The sequence below is a fragment of the Sminthopsis crassicaudata genome, chromosome 4, assembly GCF_048593235.1.
Source record: "Sminthopsis crassicaudata isolate SCR6 chromosome 4, ASM4859323v1, whole genome shotgun sequence".
NCBI lineage: Eukaryota > Metazoa > Chordata > Mammalia > Dasyuromorphia > Dasyuridae > Sminthopsis > Sminthopsis crassicaudata.
Window position 1 is genome coordinate 367,224,113 of NC_133620.1, and position 19,817 is coordinate 367,243,929.

At 35.9% G+C, this 19,817-nt stretch overlaps 2 protein-coding genes across 7 annotated transcripts in view; one reads left to right on the top strand and one right to left on the bottom strand.

The window, feature by feature from the left end:
* Positions 1-16,465, bottom strand: part of TUBD1 (tubulin delta 1) — a 30,717-nt gene extending 14,252 nt beyond the window's left edge. The window contains exons 1-7 of one of the 2 annotated variants that reach the window (XM_074261976.1): positions 16,331-16,465; positions 14,443-14,525; positions 13,827-14,015; positions 12,436-12,583; positions 9,972-10,188; positions 8,540-8,771; positions 966-1,130 (exon numbers count right to left, since the gene is read on the bottom strand). In XM_074261976.1, coding sequence (XP_074118077.1) covers positions 966-1,130; positions 8,540-8,771; positions 9,972-10,188; positions 12,436-12,583; positions 13,827-13,998 — 934 coding nt within the window. In that variant the 5' untranslated portion in view covers positions 13,999-14,015; positions 14,443-14,525; positions 16,331-16,465. The remainder of the gene's footprint in view (positions 1-965; positions 1,131-8,539; positions 8,772-9,971; positions 10,189-12,435; positions 12,584-13,826; positions 14,016-14,442; positions 14,526-16,330) is intronic. The other variant, XM_074261977.1, reaches the window with a different exon arrangement.
* A 324-nt stretch (positions 16,466-16,789) lies between these two features.
* Positions 16,790-19,817, top strand: part of RPS6KB1 (ribosomal protein S6 kinase B1) — a 30,235-nt gene continuing 27,207 nt past the window's right edge. For all 5 annotated transcript variants that reach the window (XR_012481268.1, XR_012481269.1, XM_074261972.1 and 2 more), the window contains exon 1: positions 16,790-17,008. Coding sequence is in view for 3 of the 5 variants with exons in the window: in XM_074261972.1 (XP_074118073.1) it covers positions 16,868-17,008 (141 nt within the window). In the remaining 2 variants the exon portion in view is untranslated. The remainder of the gene's footprint in view (positions 17,009-19,817) is intronic.

Here is a 19,817-nt window from a genome sequence, read left to right on the forward strand (position 1 = left end):
CACAATTTTCACAATTCCGTCATATAGAATAAGAGTTTGCTTTTATTAAATACCTCTGAGTCAATAATTCTACTTTTGAGACTGTATTTCAACGATGTTTGCATCAGTGATATTTATAATAGCAACAAATTGGGAACAATTCAAATGCCGAGTAATGGGGGAAGCTATGCATGCTTTGCTAATAAAATGAATCCTATATTGCTATGAAAAATGGCCTGTGGCCTACTTTTGTCAATGCATATTAGCAGATTAATATATACCTACACAGACACACATATATAAACATGTAAGTTTACTCTTATAATAATGATGTATAAATATGTAGTAACAAAGAGGGGGTAAATTTAGAGGGATTTAAATAGAATGTATTGGTAATTTCTTCCTTATTCCCTTGCCCCATTAAATTGTTTCTATGCTTAACTTGAAAAGAAATGAATTAGGGAGTATTTTACAAGACATCCACAAAATTTTAACATAATAGTAACTAAATACTACAGTAAGAAAATCTAAGAGGTAGCAAAGTGAAAATATGTAGACAATGTACTTTGTTAATTTTGAAACATAATAATTTCAGTTTGATTAAGATTTATCATAGAGGTAGAAGAGAGATATTATGTATTATTTAAAAAATTAAAGCCATCAGAGACAAATCAGCTTAAATACATAACATCAAAACCCCAAATCAACCTATTAATGTTCATGTAAGTTGCTACTTTAAAGAAAAACAACAGGGTTGGAATAGATGATTATCTAACAGCACTGTCTAAAGCTGATTTACAATTTTGTTTGGGGGCTACAGAGTAAAAAGGAGGGGAGACTATTGGGAAGTAGTGCTATGTTTCTTGCAGGAGTCCTCTTTTCTAGCTGAAGGGAGTCCTATTCAAGCTGGCCCAAATCTATTTATATTAGAGGTTCTCAAAGCTGAAATTGTGGGAATATTTTTTTAAAAATACATTTTCTTTTACCTTCTTCCATTTTAGCATGTGAAATAAGCATCTGTCTTAAATGCTTGAGCAACCCAGCCCAAGCAAAGGTGGTGTATGCCAACAAGTTTTCAGACATTTGAGGAATGTTACGGAGACCCAGCATCTTGAATTCAGGGTGTGGAACCAAGCTTGTCATCAAGTCTCCTAGAGAAAGGGGCAGGGAGAATAGCTTTAATAAATTACTCCAGATTGTTGCTATTACATGAAACACATACAAGTGTGCATAGTGACATATATACACGTATATATGCATGTATATAATGTACATAAATATGCATGTGTGTATTTTGAGTTGACCAATTTGATGTCGAAATACATACTTTATTTTCTAAAACTAGGATCATTCAAATAAATGATATTAAAAGATAATTACAGGGGAAATGTCTAATCTATCAAATTAGTACCTAGCAAGACTATTCAGCAACACATTCCTACATAGAGCCATAACTAGCATAAGGCCATTAAGACTTTGCCCCACTGTGTCAATGTGTGAAAGATAGGCTTCTGCCTGTCTCCTACCCTAACTAACCATACCTGGTCTAGAACCCAAATGAAAGTTTACAAGATGAATAACTGAAAACTTACAGTAAAAAAAAAAATGAAAGTAATTCAAGCCAATAATCTTTTATTAAGTACTACTATGTGCTAAGCACATATTCTATGCACTAAGATAAATTATTAGAACAAGCATAATTTTCTTTTCTATCATGCACAATTCTCTAATGCACTCTCCTAGCAACATTCTGAGAAGAAAGAATTTTTATTTGCTTACAGATATAATGAAAGAAAAATAGCTAAACATGAAAATATGATAGAGATGAATCTGGATTAGAAATACCTCCGGGGAGGAAGTAAATTGCTTAAAAAGAAATAGAACAAGCTATTAATCAACTCCCTAAGAAAAAATCCCCAGGACCAGATGGATTTACATGTGAATTCTACCAAATATTTAAAGAACAATTAGCCCCAATGCTATATAAACTATTTCAAAAAATAGGGAATGAAGGAGTCCTACCAAATTCCTTTTATGACACAGACATGGTACTTATACCTAAACCAGGTAGGTTGAAAATAGAAAAAGAAAAATATAGACCAATCTCCTTAATGAATATGGATGCTAAAATCTTAAATAAGATATTAGCAAAAAGACTACCAAAAATCATCCCCAGGATAATACACCATGATCAAATAGGATTTATACCAGGAATGCAGGGCTGGTTCAATATTAGGAAAACTATTAGTATAACTAACCATATTAATAACCAAATTAACAAAAACCATATGATCATCTCAATAGATGCAGAAAAAGCATTTGATAAAATCCAACATCCATTCCTAATAAAAACACTTGAGAGTATAGGAATAAATGGACTTTTCCTTAAAATAATCAGTAGCATATGTAATGGAGCTAAACTGCAACTATTCCCAATAAGATTAGGAGTGAAACAAGGTTGCCCACTATCAACATTACTATTCAATATTGTATTAGAAATGCTAGCTTTGGCAATAAGAGTTGAGAAAGAAATTAAAGGAATTAGAATAGGTAATGAGGAAACCAAATTATCACTCTTTGCTGATGATATGATGGTACACTTAGAGAATTCTATCCAGAGATTCTACTAAAAAGCTATTAAAAATCCAAACCTTCAGCAAAGTTGCAGGGTACAAAATAAACCCATATAAATCATCAGCATTCTTATATATCACTAACAAAATCCAACAGAGTTACAAAGAGAAATTCCATTTAAAGTTAACTATTGGTAGTATAAAATATTTAGGAATCTATCTGCCAAGGGAAAATCAGAAACTATATGAGCAAAACTACAAAACACTTTCCATAGAAATAAAGTCAGATCTAACCAATTGGAAAAATATTAAATGCTCTTGGATAGAGCAAGCAAATATAATAAAAATGACAATACTATCTATCTATTTACTTAGCGCTATACCAGACTCCCAAAAAACTATTTTAATGATCTAGAAAAAATAGCAACAAAGTTCATATGGAAAAACAGAAGGTCAAGAATTTCAAGGGAATTAATGGGAAAAAAAAATCAAATGAAGATGGCCTAGCTGTACCAGATCTAAAATTATATTATAAAGTAGCAGTTACCAAAACCATTTGGTATTGGCTAAGAAATAGACTAGTTGATCAGTGGAATAGGTTAGGTTCAAAGGACAAAATAACCAATAACTTTAATAATCTAGTGTTTGACAAACCCAAAGACCCCAGCTTTTGGGATAAGAACTCACTGTTTGACAAAAATTGCTGGGAAAATTGATAATTAGTATGGCAGAAACTAGGCATTGACCCACACATAACACTGTACACTAAGATAAGGTCAAAATGGGTTCATGACCGAGGCATAAAGAATGATATTACAAATAAATTAGAAGAACATAGAATAGTTTACCTTTCAGACCTGTGGAAGAGGAAGGAATTTATGACCAAAGAAGAACTAGAGATCATTATTGATCACAAAATAGAAAATTTTGATTATTTCAAATTGAAAAGTTTTGTGCAAACAAAACTAATGCAGACAAGATTAGAAGGGAAGCAATAAAAAAAAAAAAAAGGGAAAACATTTTTAAAGTGAAAGATTCTGATAAAGGCTTCATTTCTAAAATATATAGAGAATTAACTCTTATTTATAAGAAATCAAGCCATTCTCCAATTGATAAATGGTCAAAGGATATGAACAGACCATTTTCAGACAAAGAAATTGAAACTATTTCTAGCCATATGAAAAGATGCTCCAAGTCATTATTAATCAGAGAAATGCAAATTAAGACAACTCTGAGATACTATAACACATCTGTCAGATTGGCTAGGAAAACAGAAAAAGATAATGCTGAATGTTGGAGGGGATGTGGGAAAACTGGGACACTGATACATTGCTAGTGGAATTGTGAATACATCCAGCCATTCTGGAGAGCAATTTGGAACTATGCTCCAAAAGTTATCAAACTGTGCATACCCTTTGATCCAGCAGTGTTACTACTGGGCTTGTATCCCAAAGAGATTTTAAAGAAGGGAAAGGGACCTGTATGTGCAAGAATGTTTGTGGCATCCGTATTTGTAGTGGCCAGAAACTGGAAACTAAGTGGATGCCCATCAATTGGAGAATGGCTGAATAAATTGTGGTATATGAATATTATGGAATATTATTGTTCTGTAAGAAATGACCAGCAGGATGATTTCAGAAAGGCCTGGAAAGACTTATATGAACTGATGCTGAATGAAATGAGCAGGACCAGAAGGTCATTATATACTTCAACAACAATAGTATATGATGATCAATTCTGATGGACAAGGCCCTCTTCAACAATGAGATGAACCAAATCAGTTCCAATAGAGCAATAATGGAATGAACCAGCTATACCCAGCGAAAGAACTCTGGGAGATGACTATGAACCCACTATATAGAACTCCCAATCCCTCTATTTTTGTCCACCTGCATTTTTTTATTTCCTTCACAGGCTAATTGCACACTATTTCAAAGTCTGATTCTTTATGTACAGTAAAATAACTGTTTGGACATGTATACATATATTGTATTTAACTTATACTTTAACATATTTAACATGTATCGATCAACCTGCCATCTGGGGGAAGGGGTGGGGGGAAGGAGGGGAAAAGTTGGAACAAAAGGTTTTGCAATTTTCAATGCTGAAAAATTACCCATGCATATATCTTGTAAATAAAAATCTATAATTAAAAAATAAAATAAAAATTAAGAAAAAAAAGAAATACCTTCAGGAAGGAATGTGCATATATATATATAAGCTTCTGTTTTCTTTGAGAAGAGGCAGGAATTATGGGATCATAGATTTCAAACCTGAATGCTCAGTTAATATTTTATCCTAAAGGAAATGGGGAGTTGAAAGAATAGACTAATCATGTCATTGACCATTTAAAATCCATTTATGGTTTTCCATTGCTTGTAAATTCTCAACTCTTTTGTTTGACATTCAAGATCCTCTACAATTTGGTTCCAACTTAACTTTTCAGATTTTTCCATAATTCTATTTCTATACTGAGTGACATAGTTAAGGGGATTTCTTTCCATTTCTTAAACATATCACATACTTTCTCATCTCCTTGCCTTTGCTCACATTGTAATCCCTTTACTTGGCAGATCGTTCCTCTCTTCCTCATCTCTGATGGTCAAAATTTTATAATTTAATACCACTCCCTCCAAAAAGCTCTCAAATTAGAATTTCTTTCTCTCCTCTATGCTTCTATTGCACTTAGTTTTTTATATCTTTATCATAGCACTTCCAAATCAGAACAGTACAAAACAGAAAGTGTCAAGTTTATCAAGAGCAGAGCTACTTATCATTCATTTCTGTACACTCCAAGGCATCTAGCAGAGTGCCTTGTACATAGTGAGCATTAATAAATGATGAATTAAATCTGAAAAGGACGTTATTGAAGGTTTTAATTAGGAAAATGATGTAATTTATTATATTTTATGATTAATCTGACAGTCTTATACAGGAAGGCTTGGAATGGGAAGAGACTGGAAGCTAATGTAAGCAATATTGGTGAAAAGTAACAAGGGCCTGAAATATGGTGATGGCAGCCAAAGTAGAATGGATGAAATTCAGAAACAAAGAGGAAGGTGAACTGGGCAGAAATTAAGGATCTGATAAGGAGATGAAGACAAAACAAAGGGGTTAAAAATACATTGAATTTTCCAGTCCATGTAACTAAGAGAATGGAAATGCCTTTAACAGATCAGAAAAAATTAAGAGGAAGACTTCCTTAGGGAATGAATATGAGTGTAGTTTTAGACTGAATTTGTGATCTGGTGTAATATAAAAAGATTGAGCTGTTTAATAGAACTGAAAATATGTAAAAGAAGCTCCAGAAGGGGCTAGGCTAGACATGTAAATTGGGATTCATCTGAATAAATATCACAGCTGAAGCATATGAGTTTATGAGAAAGAGAGTACAGGAATAGAAGATGATTAAGGACAGAATCTGGGAAAATGGCTACATTTAGTAGACAGGGAAAAAAAGCAAAAAATATAAAAAAATCAATGTGATAGAGGAACCCAGGAAAGAAAGTTTTCAAGAATTAGGGGATACTCAATAGTGTTTAATATATTGCAGAGAGGTCAAAGATGAAGAGGACTATAAAAAAGTCACTAAAGTAAAATGTAACAGCCTGTGTTAATTATTATTAATATTAATAAAGCATAAACTACTTCTTTATGTAACAAACCATATACTAGAAAATGTAAAGTAATGCGTATTGCCAATTACAATTATTTTATCAAGTGTTTTGTTTAATTTATTTTTTTCCCCTAAGGCAATTGGGGTTAACTAACTTGTCCAGAGTCACACAGCTAGGAAGTATTAAGTGTCTGAGATCAGATTTGAACTCAGGTCCTCTTGACTTCAGGGCTGATATTGTTTAATTTTTTCATGGGAAGATACTATTGGAAGAGACTAATGTGTTAAGATAAAATGTATCAATAATTTTTTTTTATTAAGATAAAAGAAAAAAAAAAAGATCACTGAAGGTGCAACAAAATCACCTATCTGGTCTGTCTTTGCCAAGGCAACTACAGGCGACAACAACCTTCCACTGCTTGAGTTCCTAAAGTTGATAATTTTGTATAGTCCATGAAGATATTATGAATATCCAAATAGCCCTTAGCCTAAAAATAGTTCCCCAGTCCTGCTCTTTAGAATAGCTTTAGCAGAATGAAGAGAGATCTAAGCCAAATTTCTGAAGACTCATGAATAAACAAATGAAGGTATAAACTGCTTTTTGCAAGAAGTTCAGCAAGTTAGTAGTTTAGTAGTTCAGGTATACAGGGAAAGATAGTTTATCTTTTTTTTTATTAATTTCATAATTATAATATTTTTTGACAGTACATATGCATAGGTAATTTTTTTTTTTTTTTTACAACATTATCCCTTATACTCCCTTTTGTTCCAAATTTTTCCCCTTCTTCCCTCCATCCTCTCCCCTAGATGGCAGGCATTCTCATACATATTAAATATCTTATAGTATATCCTAGGTACAATATATATGTGCAGAACCGAATTTTGTTGTGTTGTTGTTGCAAAGGAAGAATTGTATTCAGAAGGTAAAAATAATCTGGGAAGAAAAACAAAAAAAAATGCTCACAGTTTACACTCATTTCCCAGTGTTCCTTCTCTGGGTATAGCTGATTCTGTCCATCATTGATCAACTGGAATTGGATTAGCTCTTCTCTATGTTGAAGATATCCACTTCCATCAGAATACATCCTCATACAGTATCATTGTTGAAATGTATAATGAAGCTAGTTTATCTTTTACTTTATTTTTTATAAAGAGCAGTACAGGTTTGTATGTAGAAAGGAAAGAGCCAACAAAAAAGCAATGATGAAGATACAAGGGTAGAACAAGCCTTGTTGATAGAACAAACTTTAAAGTAGAGAATTTATTCTTTATAAGGAGAGTGGTTCTGTATTTTCAGTTTGGATGGAAGCATTAGTAAGACTGAGAAATTCTGAGCTTTGAGAGGAATTGAGTTTTATATAAAGTAGGAATGCAGGTCATTTTTTGTAAGGAATAGGACTGATAAGTCTGAGGAGAATTTAAAATTTGAAAAAGCTGCTATGGAAAATGGGAAAGGGAGTTAGTAAAAAGATGAATACAAATGCTGATATCAGTGATAGGCAAGCAGAGATTGAAATAGCACAAATATGTAGTAGACTAAATCTGCAAAGTAAGAATTACCTAGACTTGAGCATTGGCAAGGAAGGTCAAATAAGCAAGCAATTTTAGAGTGCTAGTGAAGATAATGCTGTAGTGGTAAAAGACTGGGATGACAGGAAGTGATTAAGAAATCATAGGTGTTGTAGTGTAAAGATGAGATTCAATAAGAGGGAATAAAAGAGAGAAAATTTGTGAAGCATAAAGTTCTATATTTTGGAAATGAAACTATTCCCATGACTGAGTTTCAAGGGGGAAGCTGACAGTAAAAGATAACTGTGAACATGAAGGTCCTCTGGTCAGAAAATGATCAAAGATTTGTGAAGTTACGGTGTTATGGTGATAAGTAGCATAAAGTCAGAAGACATGGTGGGGAAGAAACTGAGTGCAGGTCCAAAAATCCTTTAAAGAGAATGTCCTGAAACTGAAAAACAAGGGAGACAAGGATGGGGAAAAAATGGTATAAGCATAAGTTTTGGAGTACAAAAGAAAACTTTCTGACAGACCACTGTATAATAGGGGGACAAAAAGTATTAACTAGCAATGAAGCAAAGGAACCCGCTTAGCCCCATTAATTGAGGACAGGGAGACAGAACACTTAAAATTTCTTAGGGAGAGATACAATCAGGGAAAACCAGAACATTTAGAGAAATTTAGTTAGAGTAGAAAAGAGGCTCAATGGAATTCAAATAAAAAATTGCCAAAGAAGATGAAATTGAAATTTATCTTTGTACTACTTTTATGTCTTAGAACAGAAGAAGGGGTACATTTGATGTACTCAAGAAAAATATAAGACCTTTCGCTGAAAAATAAGCATTTATGGTGATCAAATTACCTAGTAGATTTCTTCGGTACTGAAATGAGCCTTCTGAAGAGTAGGTAGGTTGGAATACACTTCCCAACTGATGAGCAATCACTTGATTTATATCTCTGAAGGAGATCTGTTTGATATTCATCAGTTTAGCACATATCTTATATACCACATCATTTTCATGAACAAGAAGTGCATCTGAAGATCGATACAGATGAGAAAGAGTCAAAACTGAGTTGTAGTTCTGGACAATAACCTATGAGAAAAATGGCCAAAAATGATTTCCTCATCTCATTGTATATTTCCTTCTTTCCTACATTACTTCTTATATTGACTTGTCTCAGTATAGAGACTTAAAGATTCTTAAGGAATTGATAGATAGAATACCTTTCCCAAAGAAAAGAAACATTTTTTGTTTAAACATTAGGAAAGGGAAACTATGAGAAAAGGCTCAAGAAAATTGAATTATTTTGCTTGGATAAATTAAGAATTGATAATTCAATCAGAGTTTGCATGACGTTCCTTTATAGCAGATGGTTCATATTTTACCTGTAGTGAAAAAATTATGAACTATGATTTTATAGATAAATGCCAAATTTAAAGAATTGAGTAATTGTCTTGGTGATGTTTATTAAATGAGAAAGGATTCCTGGGAAGAGCCAAAGGATCTCTGTTCTTACATAGCTTTAAAAATAAAGACATCCCTTTTATTTTAAGTAGTTTATGTATAGTTCTTTCCAGATGCAGGGAAACAGATTGAATAACCTTTGTGAGATATTTAATTAGCCTAGAGAATCCTAAACTGGGTTACATATAAATTCTACAAGGGAGTTGTTAAATGTCTGCTTAGATTAAATGTATAGGTTAGATTCATTGATTTCTAAGGCTCCTTCTACCTCTAAAGTGTTAAGATTCCATGTTTTTAGATGAGCCTATGGCATAAAATAGAATTACAGATATTTCAGTTTTTATACAAGTTTCATTGATTAAAATTTGAAACAGACATAGCTAGGTTGAAATTAACTCATGAACAAATCATGCTAATACAATTGTTCCAGAAGAAATGTTGTTGTCAAGTTCTTTCAGTTGTGTTCAACTCTTCACGACCCCATTTGGGGTTTTCTTGGCAAAAATACTAGAATGATTTGTTTGCCATTTTTTTCTATAGTTCATTTTACAGATAAGAAAACTGAGGCAAACAGGGTTAAATTGATTTGCCCAGGATCACACAGCTAGTAAGTGTTAGAGAGTGGATTTTGAACTTAGGATTTTGAACTTCCTGATTCCAGGGGCAGAGCTCTATCTCTTGTGCCACCTAGCTTCCACTAGAAGAGAAGAATTACTTTCTAAAGAAGATTGAGAATGAACAGATACAGAATTTCTTAACCTCTTCCTTAAAAAAAAAAATCAAATCTAGAATTTTCAATGAATACATTTTACAATATTATGTTCTTACCTCCCCAGTTCCATAGGGCCATATGATCTGATTTATTATAAAAGAATTTGGATAAGCATCTCTTAAGTTCTGTGTGAGGAAGGCTCCCAAACCAGATCCTGTACCTCCCGCCATACTCATTATAGTTGAAAATCCACTTAGAGAATCATATTTCTCTACTTCCTTCTGAATTAGATTCATGATAGATTCTTTATGCTTGGGCCCGTGAACACTATAACTACACAAAGAAAAAGGAACAGACACATCTGAGTAAATTTTAACTTAAATGGGAAATTACAATATAAAAGCTAATATAGTTAATAGTATTAAGACAGAACTTTCCAGAGCTCTCTATATGTTATTCAGGTTGACAATATCCAGCCTCTTTATTTTAAAGTATTTAAAAGTCAGATAAAGTTCATTGTTACTTAGTATTCTAGTAACACTGTATTAATAGGTACAGCTATACAAACCTTAAAACAACTTGTAAGAGCTATCATTATTATGTTCTTTCCTCCTTACTGGCTGGTCTAGTTCAAAGATGGGGAACCTCTGGCTCTAGGGCCATAGAAAACCCATGAAATCATTTGCATAGGTTGAATAATCTCCCATTGCTTGAGTTCTTTAAATTAATAATTTTGTATGGACTGCTAATAATGTTATAATTACCCAAATGGGCATTTGTAAGTGGGCTTTGTAAGAAAAAAAGTTTCTACTTCCCTGGTCTAGTTCAATGGCATCCCCAACCGTGACTTTATCATTTCCTCCATCTCATCTTGTTTTTTACTCTAGAATTCCTACCTTATCCTTACATCTGTGAAGAGAAATTCCTAGCTCAAGTCTTTTTTTTTAAAGAAATGGAGATTTTATTTTAGATTTCTGTGTATCCCCCAGTCATGTAAGAACACACATGCAATTGAGAAACAAGATCAAAGGTCAAAGCAATGCTGCTTGCTATCTGGGTCACACAACAATCCCTCTGGGCTTCAGAAGTCTTCAGTTTTTCTCTAACATGAATGGATTAAACCAGATAATCTCTCTAAAAATTTTGGAAATCAATAAGAATCTATTACTTTGCAATTCTCCAGTGTTTAAATGAGAAAAAATAGAAGAAAGGATTAGAGATATAAGCAAGATTTTTTAGCTTCATTTCCCAATTGTTATTCAAAGCAAAAATCATTAGAAAAAATCTCCAGAGGCCTCTATATTTCCAAGGGCTCTGGAACAGAACAAGAAGCACTTTATATGCTATTTTGTACTCATAAAAGATCTCTTTTGAAGACCATGGTTATTTTGTAAAGTATAACCTTATTTTTTTTGTTTGTTTGTTTGTTTTTGTTTTTACTAAGACTCAAAAGTAATCTGCCCAAGAACATTCAAACTTTGCTACTGTGTTCTAGAATAGCCTGGGAATGTCTTCTGATTTGAAAAAGAGACAGAGACAGAAAAAGAGAGAGAGAGAGAGAGAGAGAGAGAGAGAGAGAGAGAGAGAGAGAGAGAGAGAGAGAGAGAGAGAGAATGAGAGAGAGAAAGAATGAGAGAGAGAATGAATGAGAAAGAGGAGAGGGAGGAAAGGAAGGAAAGAGAAAAAGTGTGAGAGGGGAGGAGGGTAAAAGGGAAGAAGAGTGAGAGAAGGGGGATGGGAGTGGGAGAAAGAAAAAAATGAAGGAAAGAGAATGAAAGAAGAGGGAGGGAGAGAGAGAAGGTGAATACAGAAGGAGAAATGGAAGCAGGTGACCTAAATCCTGAAACTGGTCGAAAAAGAGCTGGGAACAAAAAAAAAAATTTTTTTTTTCTGGAGGCTTTGAACAAGCAGGAAGCACCAGATTCATTGCTCCCAACCATGTTTATTCCATACCTATTATATCTCATCATACCTCTCTATTATAATCTCTCCAGACCTGTTTCTCTTTCTCTTACCCAAAGGCTACAAACAAACTGTTCCTATTCCCTACCTTGCCACTAGAAGCTTGAAGCTGGAGAAACTGCTAACCTTTTAAATCACCTGAAATTCTTAACTTAGACATCAAATGTAAAAGTAGGATTGTTACTTTCTGTCTAAAATTAAGAGCTCTGTTTTAATGCATTTAATATTTGTTCACTGATTGGGCCCACAATTTCTTTCTTTCTTTCTTTTTTAATAGTTTTTATTTACCAGATATATGCATGAGTAATTTTACAACATTGACAAATGCCAAACCTTCTGTTCCAATTTCTCCCCTCCCCCATGGCAGGTTGACCAATACATGTTAAATATGTTAAAGTATAAATTAAATACAATATATGTATACATGTCCAAACAATTGTTTTGCTGTACAAAAAGAATCGGACTTTGAAATAGTGTAAAATTAGTCCCTGAAGGAAATCCAAAATTCAGGCGGACAAAATTAGAGGGATTGGGGCCCACAATTTCAAATTAATTATTTCTTTAGATTCTTTAACTGCATAACAGTAATTCAAGTGAAATTGATTAAATCAATCTTACCCATATGCCCAATTATTTCCAGAACCTTGTTTTTGACAGAAATGTGAATGTTGACCATACTTCCATCTGTCAGAATGAGCAGCCTTTAATAGTGTTTGACTGATCACTTTGGGTTCCATGTCAATAAGCAATGCTCTGGCAACTGGAACTAGAATATAAAAAAGGAAAACAAAATGCAAAAAAAGTTATCTTCAGAAAGGATCATAAATTGAGATCATAAATTACACATGCTTATTCAGAGTAGAAATTTACTTGACCAGAGAGAAAAAGGAATCTGTCACTCTGGTATGAAAATCAGGTAAGCAGAAAAGATATCAACATTATTCATATTATTATTATTATTTTTTGCTGAAGCAATTGGGGTTAAGTGACTTGCCCAGGGTCACACAACTAAGGAAGTGTTAAGTATATGGGTTCAAATTTGAACTCAGGTCCTCCTTACTTCAGGGATAATCCTCTATTCATTTCACCAACTAGCTTCCCCCATATTCCCATTGTTTAGCATTCCTATTGCTGATTTTTAGCATTTCCAATTGTATATATATATTTATTTATTTTCCAAGGAAATTGAGGTTAAATGACTTGCCCAGGGTCACATAGGTAAGAAGTATTAAGTATCTGAGGGTGGAGCTGAATTCAGGTCCTCCTCATTCTCTCCACTGCCCCATCTAGCTAACCCCCTGTATTTACTATTTTTAGTAATACATGTGTTGGTACTTATTTTTCTGCTTAAGAATCTCTTTGAAAATAGGTTGGACCATTCCATTTTTTGTATTTGCATATAAATAGAAGTATCTAACAGGCTCTCTTCTAGTAGGCTTCTAGGCTTAAACTATATGTAAGTAATTTAGTGCAATTAGTTTACAAGTTCAGGTGTTACTCCCAGTTAAACACAAGAGTGATAATTTATAGAATCTACTCTGGGCCTCAGTTAGGAAACAGTAACTTAACTAATGTTACATATACAGGATATGTATCTGAGAAGTAAATAATCACCCCCTACCTTTATGTATTAAGAAGAACTATATCCTTTTAAGACAATATCAGTATAGGCCCAAAGTTCTATCATAACACTTTCAATATAAAAATGAAAACACAGAACCATTCATAACAAAAAGTACATTTAAAAGTTTTCACTTTGAAACAGAACTTCCCAATTTTAAATTAAATTTTCTTTGAAACATTTATTGAGTATCCATTGTATGCAATGTATACAATGTTTAAAAAAGTAAAAATGTATATAGGGAGATTTTTTGGACATTTTCTAAGATGCTAAAATAGGGAAAACTCTTATTTTTGATAATTGGTATTATAGGATCAACATTTAGTAAAAGGGGGAAAAAAACAGAATGAGTTTATTCTCAATGTTCATCACCAGCTTAATTACATACCTCCATTCTTTTCCTCATTAAAAAAATGTTCTTTGCAAGATGTCTGATATAATTCATTCTCCTTTTTAGAGCAGAATCCTTGGGTACTATTTAAGTCTCTACATAAAGTATCAAATACTTCATAACCAATCTGATTGCCACACTGACCAAGTTGAATTGTGACTATTGACATGGTAACCAAGCTTTTTCCTATAAAATAAACAAAATAGAATAAGAAATAATCATGTCTTTGAAAATAACTACATATTGTCATCAAGGGTTAATAAAAACACATACATACACATCACAAAGTAATCACATGTTTAGCAATATTATATAACAATGATAACATTCAGGCTTAAAGTTGAAAGGAAAAACAACTTCAAAATTCTTAAATATTATTGAGAGAGTACTAAAAACAGCATCAAAAATGTATTTGTTGTCTTTAATAATTTCTTTCTCTCTTTAAAAGAAAAGTTGTCTTCTCTTTATGAAATGGGATGATATTGTATTGGAAGTGTGCATTCTTTGCTATAGGAAACTTTTCTCTGCTGTAGAGAACTTCCAAGAAGAAAGCTTCCTATATCAATACAAGTGTCACCTCTTCTGCAACTTAGAGTCTTTCAGAGTTAATTACCAGGGACAGTTTAGTGGCATATCCAGGTTCACAAGGAAGAGTCAATCCACGTCTTCTTGATTGCCACGCTGGATCTCTGTAATCTGTAATAAGGAGAAGTATGCTAACTTCTAGTAAATGAGTGCAGAGTTTAGAGGCAGAAGTTTGTTGGTGAAGATAATTGATTACTTGCATTAAAAACTGGTGTCTAATGGTTGTTCTTGCTTTTTTAAAGTATTGAAGAATATCAAAAGATCAGATGTGTCTTCATCACTATGAGTTCTATGGATGAAATGGAAACTTCTTCATACCTTAGAATATAAACTTCATTGTTTTTGTGGTAAAATACCACAGGTATTGCAAACTCAACATATACAAACCAAAACTCATTATCTTTCCCTATTAATATATATTTCTTTCAAACTTTCCTATATTGTCAAGGGCAACACCATTCTTCCTGTCACTCAGCTTTTAGTCACTTCAGTCACACCACAATCTTGGTATCATCCTTGACTTCTCATTCTAAGCTACCACACAGATCAAATTGGTTGCCAAATGCCAGTTTCTTTCTCCATAGAAGCTCTCAGAATAATGCAGAAATGTATTGATGTATTTTAAGCATGCAAAAATATTTAGAAAACAAAAAGTGAATATGAATAAGGATTAATATACCAAAAAATAATTTTTGATAAGCCTTCCTTCCTTTGTCTGGAACATCAGATTCTCTTGTCAATTTCCCCCCAAAGCAACGGTTTTCTTTTTCTCAATTGCAAAATACCAATAAGTTGAAATAAAATATATATGGGGAATTCACTGTTCTTCCAAGCTTAGGTGCCTAGCACCTACAGTAACCCTTATAAGAAAAATTCAGTCAGTTAAACTAGCATTTATCAAATGCCTCCTTAGAACCAGATACTGTGCAGAGGTGAGGGCACAAAGAACCAAAAAAACAAATCTTCCCCCCTCCCCCCCATATTGTTCTCAAGGCACTCAGGCTTTGTTGGGCATACAAACTAAATACACGTAAAACCGGGGTAACCTCAGAAGAAGCTACTGACAAAAGCATGGGGAAAGAGAGTAACTGTGTCCATCCTCGGCTTGCATCTAAGCGCCTACTTGAGGCATCTAGAAAAAAAACATTTTGTGTGTGTGAAAAAAGGTCGGATCTTCCATATACCATATAAGTAGGTGCACGCTGTTTTGGAGAATGCTTCCCAAGTATTATCTATTATATGTAGATGGAATTATATGTCATGCATTACAACGTGAATTCCTAGAGACCAGGGTCTAGCTTTTCTTTGTGTCCCCCGAGTTTAGCATAATGCCTTAATAAATACACGTGGACTTGGCCAGAAAAAGAAAAAAACAAAAAGGCAGCGGGCCGGCTGGCTAGCCCCAGCCTCCAGGGCTCTCCGGGGGATGTGGGCGATGGGGACGGCAGGTTCATGGACGTCATCAGAGGATTCCACTTGGGAATCCCACAGGCATACCCTCGAGAAGGCAGGATCTGGAGTCCCGAGACTTCCAACCTTCCGACCCGAGAGGGAGCTGAACAAGTCGCATGCCATTCTGGGGCTCGATTTCTCCCCAGTAAAATCGGGAGGTTGACCCTGTGGCCCCAGGCCCCTTCCGGCTCCTAGTCTAACTATCCCGGACTACGTTAATTGAATCCTGAAAAGCCAGCCGCGCTTCTCTGTCCGCGGCGAACGTCTCCGAGGGGAAGGGTCGCAGGGGCTCCGCGTCACGGCGGAGGGGTTCAAACACCAGGGAGAGAAAGGCAAAAGCCGGTTTCAGTGGGGCGGGGCCCTTAGTCCCTATAACTCTCCGCGAGAACATTTCGACTGAGGCCACACAGGGTTTGGTTCTTTCACCTCGGGCCTACCCACCCCCGGCCTAAGCCCATACTCACCGATGGCTCGGAGGCGTGCCAAACCTAGGCCACTCGGAGAAGCCTAACTAATCCCAGAATAACGGCTCTCAAATCACGCATGCTCATTTTTACCAACTAATGCCTCCCAAAACATAACTCCTGCGCATGTTCTCGGTCCGGACTTAGTAAGAATGAGTGCGCATGTTCCATTCTTTGAGCCCTTCACTCAGTCTCTTCCTCAGCTGGCTCCACATTAGGAGCAAGCTCTGATTTCGGTTCATCAGTTTCAGAAATGTTACATGTACACGCAGTTTATCAAATGCTTTATTGGAAAGATACCCGCTTAAGTTCACACTCTCGCTTCAGGTGACTTTTTGCGCATGTCTACATCTCTACTTCGGTCCCAGGGCAAGGGCTAAATTTGGCTGTTGCCCATACTTTGGCTTCATGGGACGTTCTGCGCATGTGCGGTGACCGAATTTGTCGTGTGAGCCTAGGGCTTGAGCGCAGTCGCATTGAGACCAGGCAGCTGGTGATGGCGGCGGCGGCAGCGGTGGCTGCGGTGGGTCCGGGCCCATGAGGCGGCGGCGGCGGCGGGACGGATTTTACCCAGCGCCAGACTTCAGAGACGGGGAAGCTGAGGCCATGGCAGGAGTTTTTGACATCGACCTGGACCAGCCGGAAGACGCAGGCTCTGAGGATGAGCTGGAGGAAGGGGTGAGGCCCGGGGTCGGGGGGCTGAGTCGGGCCGGGCCGGGCCGGGTGGGGTGGAGGTGTCAGGGCCGGGGGGTAGGCTGGAGCCCCGGGAGTGGGGCTCGTTTCTGGGCCCCGGACTGCGGCGAGAGCCGGAAGCTGGAGCTAGGGCTAGGGCGAGCGGAGCGGGAGGGAGGGCGGCCGGCCGGCCGAGCGGCTGAGCAACGGGCCCAGCTGCGGAGTCGGGTGGCGCGGCAGGACCAATCCCGAGGTAGTAGTGGTTGCAGAAGGGCGCAGGTGCACGGAGCCCTTGGTCACCCCCTCCCCCCTCCTGACCCCGGGTTTGTAGCGGCGGGGAGCTGGGGGGTGGGGGTGGTGCGAGCTTCAGGGTGACCCTGGAGCTGCGGGTCTGGGAGACAGCCGCGGGGGATCGGGCAGGGGTTGCTTGGAGTGGAGAGCTACTCTGCAGCCTAGGGTCCCCGCTCCTTGTGCTCGTCCTGGTGACTTGGCGTCTGCCGAGCTCTGGCTCAGCTGTTGGGATGACAGCTGAAAAGTTCTTCCGCTGGCTGTGCTTTGCAGCAGCAGCTCAAGAAGGGTGACCTGCGTCTTGCAGAGTTTTGGGGTAGGAGTTAAGGTATGATTGTTTAATAGCTATTTACTATGCGAACTGTGATCCCCTTTTCCCCATTCTCCTCTCCCCTCTGCCACTAAGAAGAGAGGTTTTGTGCAGTTTTCTGATGAGATTTGGGAGTGGAGAAAACAATGCCGACAGCTGTGATTTGGCTTCCCCAAAATAAATTGCCTTATCTGGGACTTAAGTGATGGTTCCAGGCCTTACTATATGGTAGGAATACTTTCTAGCTTACTTTAAATAGAGTTTGTTTTAATCTGTTATGGTTCTTTTTGTAATATTTCTTTTTCCAGGCTAGATTGGACTTAAGGATTAATTATTGTTTTTTAAGGTTTTTTTTAGAGTTGGTGACTAATGAACATCAGTGATAAAGCTAAAGTGATAAAGTTAAGAACAAGATTTCATTGTCCAAGTTATTTTATATATTTTAGTACTTATATACTTCAGTATCTTTTGGGGAACCACCTCACCTCCCTTCATGGTGATCTCTTCATACCTTAATATATACACTTTTTTTCCCCCCCCTTCTGGCCTGTACTTTCATCATCTGTAGGGAACACCTTAGAGGAAATTGAAGAGGTTGTATCCCCTTCAGATCTTAATTCGGAGTGGGCTTTTTGGTTTGTTTTTGTACTTAATTTGTAATTTTATCAACTGGAGAGAACTCTTGTGAAAAAATGCCTACTGCTACAGCAGATATAAACCGTATAGTTTGAGTTTCCTAGGACCCTGAGAGATTACGTGATTTGCTTACAGCTAGTATGTGTCAGAGACAAGAGTAGAATCCAGAGCTTATGAAGATTCCTAAGCCAATTCTGGCATGCAGTTTTGTGAGTTGCTATAGCCAACATCATTCATTTTTTGTTGGCTAACGCTTTGGTGATGAAATTTCCAAAGCATAGACTGTTTCTATAAGAACATTTGTTAATAATAGTAATAGCTAAGTGTTAGATATCTGTGTTTGAATACATATACACATACACACACACACACACACACACACACACACACACATATATATATATATATACATAATCACTTAATTTCAGATTTAATGAATAGCCTTATATTATCTCTCTTTTTTTTACTGTTCGTCTACTCAGTCTTTTCCAACTTGGTAAGACTTTAACACTTATAGAACCTGATATCAGCCACCACATCCTAATGAAGCATCAGCCTGGGTCTTTAGATATAAGATTTTAAAATATTAATGAGTTGGATATTGAAAGTTCTGATCTATTTCCCATTTTCCTTTTAAAATTTAAAAAAAAAGAGGAAAGTTTAAATATAGAGAATAATATGGGAAATGAGTAATTTAGCTATACTTTGCTTGTGTTCATTGGAATTCTATTTAACTTCTCAAAGCCTTTTTTCATTTCTTCAGACAATAGTAACATTTGCATGTTACCAAGCTGACATTGACATGTCAGATTTAAAAGATCCCCTTCCCCATGATATTTATACATGTATATATTTATATAAAAGATATGTTAATAAAAAATGATGCATCTATGTGCATACCATATATATTTATACCTATATGTTTTCTATATGAAGAACTTTGAGTATGCTAAAGAAGGGAAGTTAAATAATGCTTTTCTTTTCTTTTTTTTTTTTTTTTTCCTGAGACTGGGGTTAAGTGACTTGCCCAGGGTCACACAGCTAGGAAGTGTTAAGTGTCTGAGACCAGATTTGAACTCGGGTCTTCCTGAATTCAGGGCTGGTGCTCTATCCACTGCGCCACTTAGCTGCCCCAAATAATGCTTTTCTTATCAGAATCATTTTTATCCTCTAAATTTACCATTTTCCTCAACTTCTTTATTTCTCTTCATAGTGTCATGTTTCAGTTTTGTAACTTGAAAAGTAATCTTTAATTTTCTCATCCCTGATATCTAATTAGTTTTCTTTCTTAACATCTCTTTGATCAGTTCCCTTCTCTTTGTTCAGTCAGCACATTACATCAATTCTGAGTTTTTTTTTTTTTTTTTTTTTTTTTTTTTGTGGACTATCATAATGGTCTCTTAATTGGTCAGTGCTTTTAGTTTCCACCCTCTCCAAATTTGTCTTTCATTGAACTGTTAAAATAATCTTCCTGAGGCACAGATCTGACCATGTTATTCTTTTCCTTTAAAAGCTACTGTTTCTTTGTTGCCTCTAGAAGAAAACACAAGCCCTTCCTTTGAGGTTTTAAAGCCTTTTGGT